This window comes from Pinus tabuliformis, chromosome 3_1 (genome assembly GCF_031772625.1).
Source record: "Pinus tabuliformis cultivar Carrire ecotype Pingquan chromosome 3_1, CPIR1, whole genome shotgun sequence".
In the NCBI taxonomy this organism is placed as follows: domain Eukaryota; kingdom Viridiplantae; phylum Streptophyta; class Pinopsida; order Pinales; family Pinaceae; genus Pinus; species Pinus tabuliformis.
Window position 1 is genome coordinate 527457309 of NC_142301.1, and position 11140 is coordinate 527468448.

Here is an 11140-nt window from a genome sequence, read left to right on the forward strand (position 1 = left end):
CAACTTAGATAATTTTTAAGATCAAAATTATGGTAAATCTCCAAACATATTTTACTTAATCACACATATAAGATCAATAACGTTAGGTTAATATAAAATGACGTTATATAAAACCTACATAAAAATAACCGCTATCAAATTTTAACTCGATAGTTAGAACAAATTTGAAATTCCAAATGTAGTTATAACTCAGAGATCATTTTAAAACTTGCTTAGAAAACCCCCATACCAATTTTGAATTTTCAAACTTAGTTTTAACTGATAGATTGTTTTAAAACTACCTTAGAAAATCCCCAATAACAATTTTGAATTTTCAAGCTGCTGTAATGGTATTCAAAATTATGATTTTTGGTTTTTATCATATTATTGATTATAATCACATTTAAGTAAATTTTGCCCACAAAGCTTTAGATTAATGATAAATAAATAATTACACTTTGCAAAAAAATTACCAATCCAAATTACTGGTAAATATTTATTATAATAAAAACAAACTAAAAACTAAAAAAAATCCAACCATTCAGCATTAAATTCTAAGATTCTAAAATGACAGAACAACTTTGATAAAGAAATACAAATTTAAAAAACAAATGACAGAAGTTAGTCTTTTATATATATTAAATTAAAAAAAAATCAAAATATTTATACAAATTTAATCGCAACATATTCTACTAGCTTTGGAAATAAAAATGGTTAATGACTCCGGAAAATAAAGAATAATACAAAACGGTAAGCTTCATTCTAACAACCAGTGCCCTCCAACTATTCTGTAAATATTAACAACACATAAGCCACGCAATATGTTGCCATGATGTCAGCTATGCCGTTATGCTGACATCATCACGACATGTAGTCTAACATGCTGGAAGTTCTCCATTAACGTACCAGCTTATCTTCCTACTTCTGAAATGTTGGAGCTGTGCGAGCTTATCTTCCTACTTTTGGAATGTTAGAGCTGTTATCGCTCCATTCCATTCCTTTGGGTTCACTCCATTCCAACGATGAACTGACAGGGGCGGCCGACGAAGCATCACTTGCAATACCAGTCTCCTCTGAAATTGAAATACCAGAAATATCCTCATGATTAATAGCCTCTTTAAGCTCTGCCACTACCTCACTCACGCTGGGCCTACAAGACGGTTCAAGCTGAACACATCTCATACCTACTTTCATAACTCCAGCCATCGATTCCATGCTGTAACTTTCGCCCAACCTCTTGTCTATGATTTCTCTTATTTTTCCACCATTTTCATCCATCTCCATTACATACGGTGTCACCTGTAATTATCCCAAGTTAGCCATTAGGGGAACATGCACCACTAAATATTTATATTTTGGGAGATTGATGGTAGGATTCCTTACCCATCTGACGATGTTTAGTTCATGTACAGGGAGTTTTAGATCTATAGGTGGTCTGCCGCATATGATCTCTAACAAAACCACTCCAAAACTGTACACATCACTCTTCTCTGTCAACATTTGAGTGTTGTAATACCTGAGTCCACATACATTTGGAAGTTAATAAGCATGGTATAAATAAATAAAAGATAAAATTAATTCTTTTTTAAATTTTTAATTTTTTAAATAAAAAATAAAATCATGATTTTTAATCTTAAATTATTTAAAAAAATTAATTAGAGATTCTAATAATAAAAATTAATTAGAGATTCTAATAATATTATATATATATATATATATATATATATATATATATAATTAATTAATTTTAGTCTTAAACTATTTAAAAAAAATAGATTATTTATTCATATGTGCAGCTTTAAACTTAATTTTTGGTTTGAGAAACTAGACCCAAGAACATCTAAGCCATCAAGATCACAACATAACCACCTACATATCACCAAATAACTTAACAATACACCTTATATATATATATATATATATATATAATGATGATGATGATGATGATTAACTGGAGTCTAGACCTTAAGAAGAAGAAGAATCTAATTGTAATTCTTTAGAATCTGACTTAAGAAGCCAAGAAGATTAGAAGTATGACAAATGTTAGGGAAATGAGAGCTGTTGGATAGCCTAAAAGAAAGTTCTTTTCATGCTCCACACTTTAGTAAAGCTCACAAATTCTATAGTCCCAAGGAGACTTGGGAGTAGACCATTCCCCTTTCACTTCCGAGTTCATGAGAATTAGTTCAAATCTTAGCAATATTCATCTTTTTCTTCTAGTCAAAACAAAAAGATAATTCCGACTCTCACCTGTGAAATTAATCACCTCCTTATAATATCTAAGATTCCTTAATTCCTCATATATATATATATGTAATTATCTTATATTTCAATTATTATTATTTAACCTAATTTAATTATTATATTTTTATTTTGTTTTAAATTAAATATTATATTAAATCTATAGTAACTTCTATCAACATTATAGAAAAATAAATCAATGAAATTGGTAATCCTAAGTTAAAATACATTTTATTTCTATAAATATAACAACAATCGAATAAACTCACTGTAATATAAAACATTCAGTTTCATTTGACATCAATTATATTGCAAAGTTGTAACTCAAATTATAGGTATGTCATATACTCAGGATCGAGGTAGCCTGCCGTTCCTTTCACTGCAGTGGTGACATGGGTAGCCTCACCATCAGTTGTCACCCTTGAAAGACCGAAATCGGCTAGCTTTCCATTCATCCTGCTGTCTAAAAGTATTTTGGCGGTTTTGATGTCCCTGTGAATTATTTTTGGAGTGGAACCAACATGTAGATATTCCAGTCCTTCACATACAAATTACAGGTTAATCCTATCTGGTTATCCATAATTTGTCATTTCCAAGAAAATAAAGGTCAACTCGTATTTTCCTGTGATCTTAGATCATGAAAATACGGCCGTACATAAAAAAGTAATTTAAAGGAGCAGATACCTTGCGCTGCATCTAAAGCTATTTTAAGTCTTGTCTTCCAATTTAGATTGGATTTTTCTGCAAGAGGTCCTACAAGAAAATACAAGAACGATATAAGACTTGGTTACCTTGGCTATTATAATGGCTATTATATCAATTGTAAGAAACATATTTCTCTGCAATATATATAGTTTACCATAAAGGTGGTCCCTCAGTGAACCTCCTGACATGTAGTCGTAGATAAGCATAACTTCTCTAGTTTCGTTACAGTAACCCAACAACGATACCAGATTCCTGTGATTGATTTTAGAAAGAAGATCAACCTGTTCATCAAGTCAAACCACTGGCATGAATTTAACAATCTATACAAAGTACTTTTGAGTGCAACCAAAACTGATTGTGGTTACAGATTTTAAAATTGGATCCAAATTGAACTGAATTACATGGTTATACATGAGAATTACCTCATTCAAGAACTCATGAACTCCTTGGTGGGAGAACAATGACAGCACTTTGACAGCTATATGCTTTCCTTCTGGCAACTTACCAAAGAACACCGATCCAAATCCCCCTCGTCCAATCTCCCGACTAAACGTCTGTGCAGCTGCTACCATTTCATCTAGAGTAAAGGCACGGGACTTTGTTGGATTCGGCACCGTAATCATGGAGTAGTCTACAAGCCATTCATAGGAGGTAAAGTCAGTAGCAGTAAAAAGAGAGAATTTCTAAACCGGTTTCATTTAGGTGTCATACTAAAATATTATTTCGAGACCTTGGTAGAAGAAAGGTCTTGGCTCCATTTCCACCCCACTGCTTCTGGTAGTTACCCTCTCTTCTTTTCTTCTGATTCTTTTGCGATACACAATAAAACCCACTGTTAACGCTAAAGCGATGATTAGAATTCCGCTTAGCACTATTCCCAGGACAACCTTCAATTTATTGTTGTTTGAATTCTGTGGAGTACATTTTCTCTTGTCCATACGTAGGCGGGGGTTTCCAAAGTATCTGCAACACACCAAAGAAAGATACTTTGCATGAACATCATGCAGTAAGATTAATTAGAAATTTAACTCGATTGATTATTATTATTATAGGTGGTATTTCTCTTATAGGAAATCTGAAAATCTGAACCTCAAAATCTTGAAATGGGATTTGAGAACGGATAGAAAATATAGCATTACTTGAAATTCAACGAACAATTGAGGAGAAGTTGCGCAGGAATCACACCGCTGAAATTATTATTCTCTATATTCCTGTGACAATAAATTCAAAAGCATTGCCATCTCAGTTTTATTAGTTGATTCCATTTAGAACGGGAAACGAAAAAGGGGAAGAGAGGAAGACGTACAACTCTTTAAGGTTTTTCATTTGCGACAGCCATTCTGGAACATTACCGCTCAGGTTGTTGTTTTGTAAATATCTGCATAGTAACAAAAGTTAATTTTGGTTTTGTGAAAATACATGAGACAAATACTGAAAAGGTACTAAATGAAAACTTTACGTTGAAACGATACTTACAATCTCTCCAACATGGTTAATTTCGAGAAATTTGGCAATGATCCAATCAAATTAGTGTTGTCAAGCCACCTGCTCGTTTTAACATAAATGAATCATGAGTACCACTTCTCATACGAACCATTCCCTTCTTAACCCGCAACAACAAACTGGTACCAACAAACTTTATCTTCTGACATCGAGATTTATAAAATGTTCAGATTTATAAAATGTTCATAGGGTGAGATTTTAATTTGTATTATTTAAAATGTGTTTTTATTGTATATATGGATTCAGTACCCAGAAAAATTTCTATACATTTATCGTTTATATATAAATTTAGTATCTTGAAAAAAATTTAAAACTCTTAAATTTTACTAGAATTACCCATCAAATTTGTACTTTCAATAAATTCCTATTAAATTTTAGAAAAATTAAATTAAAAAAACCTTCCAAAAAATCTCGTTCAAAATTGGAAAGACGGAAAGACACATTCACATTTTGTAGTCGCCATTGTATTCTAAACTTTCGATGGGGGAATTTCTTGGAAGAACTACTCAGGGTTACACAGAAAAACAGGTCAAACTCTGACTTACACATTAACTAATCCAGTCAACAGGACAATATCATTAGGTACTGATCCTGTAAGATTCCTTCCCGACAAATTCCTGGGAACAATAATATTATTATCGTCAGTTATTATAATCTGGCCTCTAAATCTGAACAGTTAAATCAGCTGTAAACGAATTAAAGAATTAAACTTACATTTCCGAAATCCTGACGGCAGAGGAGCTGTTATCACAGCCGATTCCTTTCCAAGGGATGACATAGCAAGGATCGGAGACCCAATCTTTTATGCCAAAACTCCTTTTGATATTCTGAAGAGCCTCAACTGCAGTTTGAGAACTACTCGGTTAGGCATTGAATGATGTGCAATTTGAGTATCGTAAGATTAACAGGGCACTTACTATCTTGTGAATATGTTGCCAGTTGCGTATTAATTATCGCGTAGGACTCATATGCGTTGATTATAGGAAAAAGAGTTGAGTTAGCGGCCTTCTGAATTGTAAAGTAATCTGAATCATTGGAGAGGAATGTCAGTTCGAGGGCAGAATAATTTGGCACGAGAGTAATAGCTTCTGATATTGCATCCCCATATAGCGAGATGTTGAAAGATCTCGATTCAGACATTTTCATCGTCTGGAGCTCTGCAAAATACAACATCAGTAATACTTTGCTCCCTTGGGATGATTCTGTGAAGAAGTGAAAGCCTTCCAAGCTGTTCACAGCCCACGCCGTTTGCATAACAAGAAGTGGAGGAAGCTCTTTGGCATTGTTCATTGAAATGGGCTTTTCAGAACTTATGTTCGATATAACTTGAGAATCTTTAATATTTATAGATAAATCTGAAGTCCAGATACGGTCGAAGTTGTCCTGAGGATACCTACATAATTTAACATACAAAATTCTTGAGCTAAATCATTGACAAAAGTTATCCCTACTTCTGCACGCTACTGAGTCAAAATTGTCTATCACAGATCAAAATTCTGTTAGCTATGTGCTATACTTGGTACAAATATATTTTGGATTACCGTGCAAAGATACAAATTTATAAGTAAAAGGGAAACGGATTACAAAGAATATCAACACCACTAGCTCGTTAATTATAACGCTTAGGTTTCCGTAGATAAATATATAAAGTTCAAAGTGTTCACCTAAGGGTCGAATAACTTCCACCGGCATCAACTCTAGCTAGTGAAAAGAGCATTGTTCCTGGTTTAGCGTGTGCATACATGTCATCGCGAAGCGGTCTCAACTCGATACCAGTGATAAAGGGATCATCCCTCTCGGAGGTTCTGATCAAGCAAACATACATCATTGTACTTGCAGTAACCAAGATTCTTTCGTCAAAAAGTCCAGTACCTGTGATTGTTATGTTTTCCATAGCCAACATATCTACTGTCTCAAAAGAGTAAGCGAAGCTCGTCGAACTTTGGAATCCCGTGTAATTTCCAATGTCAAACCAGAGTCTTAAGAGGTAAGGCACGTTGGGCAGCACAGGCAACTGATAGCAAGACTTGTTCAGAGGCTTTGGAAAGAAGCGTAGACTATCCAAAGAAGAACCTCGGGCTTGTTCTATAATGTTTCCTATATCCGCTGTCTCACCGACGTCTATGTAACCGGCGTCAGTAACCCATGTGATATTGTTTAGGTCAGTGTAATTTGTGTTCCCACCGCACCTGATACTCAGAAACCCTGGACACCGCCAGAAAATAATTGATAAAACAATTTTTTATCAAGCAAATATTGAAAACAGAAGATCGATGAGTGCTATAGAGCGATTTATCAAATGAGGATTCTACGACAATAGACAAAAAGGAAACACTCAACATTAGCTGTAATAGCGCATTTTTTAGTCCTTTATTGAACTTGGAATGTTCCACCATATACCTGGTTGTTGAGCAGTAGTAACAGCCAATAAACTGAAGAGCACGCCCATCGCAGACTGTACCGAACAACCCCATCTGCCATAACAAATTCTAGCCATGATTTTACCAATTTTTAAAAAGTGCTTAGTAGTTCTGGCTGTAGATTGGGTTGCCATTGAATCCTATATAACTCGAGAGTTGTTGACTACGTGCATTGACTTGACTGGTCACTAGTAGTTCTTTAACTCCGAATTGTGGAGTGCGTGTATTGAATTGTCTCTTTAACGCGTGAACAAGAAAGTGAAATACGCCGACATTTTAGAACTGGTATCAAAAAGTCCCCCGTACGAATATCGAATTTTCAAGCTTCTGAATTCATTCATATTTTACTATAATTAATCAAATTGAATCCAAATAAATAATTCTCCAACCGATAGTGGTGAATATGTAAAAAATCATCTTCACAAACATGATTTCACTTCAAAGTCAATGCTCTTCATTTTGAGATGCGTAGCTTTAAAGTTGTTGCGCAATTATCTCTGAATGTAACTTCAAAGTTGATGTTGGGATCTAATAAGTCCATTGTATAATAAATGTATCTTAATTATGAATTTAGCAAGTTTTTAAGGGTTAAAGGTTAAATCTTTTAAAGTCTAAATGAATTTAGAAGGTAAAGATTTAAAATATATATATATATATATATATATATATATATATATATATATATAATTGTATTTTTAAATATGAATAAATTTAATGCTTTGAAATGTTTTTAACTATTTAAATGGTTTAGATTTCCAACTTATATTTGTTATATTAATTAATTTTGATCCACAAAATATGTTTTAAAAAAGGCTAAAATATGGAATAATAAAATTTCTTCAAATGTTTTAATCATAAGTTTTTTTTCCCAATTACTTTGTATTTTTTATTGATATAATTTTAAATAATTTATATATTAAAACATTTTAATTGTAATCTACAATAAATTATTATTAATATTTTTTTAGATATCAAATTATTTTTATATTATTAATTGAATGAATTACATATCTCTCTCTACTTATTCTCATTAGAAAGTAATTGAATATGTTTTTACTTTCCATTATTTTCTCTTTAGATATTGAAATATTTTATTATGGTTAATATTAAATAATTTTTTTCCCACAAATATAAAGTTGACGTTAAAATATAGTTAATATGAAAATTCAAATAATTTATTATTAATTCAAAATGAAAATAGAATATTGGATTTTTTTTCTAACCTTTAATTGCTATAACTCTATTTAAAGTTAATATAAAATTATATTATTTTATCTTTGGTTGAGTAAGAGTGAAATATTTTTATCATCTCTTCATCTATGATGCAATATCAACATATTTTACCATCTCTTCATTTGTTTCGTAATATAAAAAAATGGAGGTTAGTTAGTGTTTTTGTTTTGTTTTGTTTGTTTGTTTGTTTTTTTTTTTTTTTATGTGTGAGAGCTTAAAAAAATGGCTATCTAGGAAATGGAAAGGGTAGGAAAATCCATTGTCAATCCAGGCAATCCTCCATGCCAATGATATATCATGACCAATAAATCACATACATATGTCATGCATGCTTTATATGTGAGAGCTTTATATTAGTTTCAATAAAAAAAATAGAGCAGCACATATCCATATTAACCCATTATTTTCTAAGCACAACGAAAATGAACTCTCTGTTTGCTTTGGTCCCTCTAGGGAAAATTCGAGGTTTAGATGGATCAATGTTGGTGAGAGAGGAAGAAGGGAGACATACAAAACTTTTCTATACCAGTGAACATTCAAGGAATATAATGTATCCTTCTTGTCTCTCCACACATATTCTTCCCATGTGTATGTACATTTTGTTTAAGCAACAACCCAAAATCTAAAGGAAAACAAATTCTGAAGTGATGGTAAAGGAAGGACAGAGGCAATCGATCAAATATCGTATCGTTCTAACTAACTAAATCCAAGAATATATGCAATGGACTTACAAGATAAGTTGATAATTAAAGAGAACGATGAACAATAGATGCAATGGAATTACAAGATAGGTTGATAATTACAGAGAGGGGTTAACCTTTGGGTTTAAATAACCAAAGAAAGCAGATCTCAGATAGTTGAGGAATAGGCATGGTGGAGGACAAGACTAAGACCTAGGTAAATTCTCATGTGGGATCATATCAACAGATAACTCACAAAATTGGTTTCAATCAACAAGAGACACAGGGAATTCAAGCAATGAAGCAAGAAATAGCTAGAAAAGCAAACACATGAAACGAGAATTTCTAATTAATTCATGGTCTCATACTCCAACTGATGAAAAATTAGTGTAATCTCTTAGTGACATGACTATAATTAGTTGTTTCAATGCATGTTTTAAAGACTTCTTTTGATATTGCATACTACTGGAATGGCCAAAGAAAACCTAAAAATATATTGAGGCCATGTCCAAATTTTACAGGGCAAACTAAGTGATTCCTAATTTTTTATTATTATTAATAAAGTTAGTACCTTTCATTTAACAAAAAAATCATAGACTCGCCATATACAACAAACCAATGAGAACAACGATACCCTGGATCACATAAATTACAGTTTACAGCATTAAATTACACTAGTACTTGGTTGAAAACACCCTAAAATTCCTACAAGACAAGGATTGGAGAAAGTTCAAAATTCAATAATAGTCAAAGAATCTTTCCCTCAATTCAATGTAAATCTTCAATATTGATGATTGAAGTCATCTCAATGCATCCCCATAAGCAATGTATTCATTACAGGGTAACGATATGAACATCTTGTTTTCGTCTTGTATTTAAAACCTACTTCCCATCCATCTAAAATCTTTGAGGTACAGAATGATTTCCGTTGCTTAAAACCACCCACAATTATTGTACAAAAGAATTTTTTCATGGAGTAAGAGTGAAATTGTGGCACTAACATGTTATCCTAATTGAATGATGCATTAATTAGCTGATGAAAGGCTGATTGGTTCGCCATTATTATAAACAACCTCAATAAAAATTACGAAAACCCAATTGGATGAATTCTTCAATTTGAGAAAAGTCATCGATCGAATTGAACCTCTAAATTCTGGCCAAACGAAAGAAGATATCCGACCAGACATAATCACCGCACTTTGGTTTTCTCAAAAGCCTCTATTTTTGAAAGACGGGTTGTGCGCTTAGAGGTAAACGGTGTTTATAGGAAAGCAGTTTTGAGTTAGTTATTTTTATGGCAATAAATTGGATGTTCAAGGAATGTCATGTGAATGGCTCACACTTTTTTTCCCTACCAGCAGTTCCTGCTACATTACCAATTATTTTTAAAAACAAAAATCCCTCCATTGTTCTCATGAGGTTATTCATCGTCCAATGAATCTCATATACAAATAAATACAGTAGAAAATGATTCCAGTAATGCCCAACACATTTTTGTGCACCATTGCAATTCATAACTCGCATTTTTTATAGGGACTCAGAGCTCACAACTAATAAACTATTAGCTAATGTTGTCAATTTTACAAAAAATAGGCTTCGAATGTCTTCCTCTGAAATCTTCAAAAAGATATTTGTTTTTCCCAACTGGGAGACAACTTTCATTCTTTTTTTGGATGCAGACATATGATTCCACAGATGCTTGTAGATGTCTTAATCAAGATAGGTGATCCATGCCCACTTTGGCCTCCTACGATGAAGGATTTACCTCCAACACATCCTAGAACGTTTTGCGGGCGTCGACGAGTATCCCTTTCTTCTCATAACATGCCCCCCCAAGAAAAAGAGCTTTGAAATTCCATTCAGTGAACCCAAAAGTTTCCTTCAGGTCGTCCAGCACAACTTCTAGGCCACGACGCTTGAAATTGGAGGTTTCAAGTTCCAGATGTGCCCTCTTAATGAGAGAACCAAACTTCTTAGGGGAAGAGAGGCTCTTGCTCACAGGTGGTATGACGGCAGTGTCCAAGAAAAAAATGGAGGCTGTCAAATGGACACTTTAGTATATTTTTGTTATATTAAAAATAATAAAAATTAAGCACAGTGACATTAAGAGATAAACTAGCTTTTTCTCGGATAATATGGCTAGAAAATTCCATCGATGTGCCGAAAGATTTTATTTTGAGTTCACTCTCCCACGAGTCCTGGAGCCACGAGTCCAACTGGATGGGTTACATTTCCCACGGGTTGGGTGTGGAGCATGATTGTTCAGAGGTCTTTGTTTCAGCCGGATGTATACCCCAGGGATTTTGTACACCCCTCCACGCGGGGCCCCCGCCAGGTTTCAGGGGGGGCTATCCCCCCTGGCTAGGGGTTCGGGGGCCA

At 33.4% G+C, this 11140-nt stretch overlaps 1 protein-coding gene across 1 annotated transcript; it reads right to left on the reverse strand.

Annotated features, from left to right (window-relative positions):
* Nucleotides 1-661: 661 nt before the first annotated feature.
* Nucleotides 662-6951, reverse strand: LOC149188155 (putative LRR receptor-like serine/threonine-protein kinase At5g48740). The gene is made up of 15 exons (XM_089409881.1): nt 6829-6951; nt 6093-6633; nt 5346-5821; nt 5143-5269; nt 4974-5045; nt 4402-4470; nt 4232-4303; nt 4065-4136; nt 3656-3888; nt 3348-3556; nt 3080-3206; nt 2905-2973; nt 2569-2758; nt 1363-1495; nt 662-1278 (listed from the first exon to the last, which is right to left on the reverse strand). The coding sequence occupies exons 1-15, from the start codon at nt 6923-6925 to the stop codon at nt 928-930; spliced, it is 2838 nt and encodes a 945-aa protein (XP_089266007.1). The 5' UTR covers nt 6926-6951; the 3' UTR covers nt 662-927.
* Between the last annotated feature and the right edge of the window lie 4189 nt (nt 6952-11140).

Coding starts and splice junctions, on each gene's coding strand:
- LOC149188155 (XM_089409881.1), bottom strand. CDS start 6,925: ATGGCTAGAATTTGTTATGGCAGATGGGGTTGTTCGGTACAGTCTGCG. Junction 3,889..4,064: donor AATTGTTCGTTGAATTTCAA/GTAATGCTATAT, acceptor GGTGTGTTGCAG/ATACTTTGGAAACCCCCGCC. Junction 2,759..2,904: donor AGCTTTAGATGCAGCGCAAG/GTATCTGCTCCT, acceptor TTGTATGTGAAG/GACTGGAATATCTACATGTT.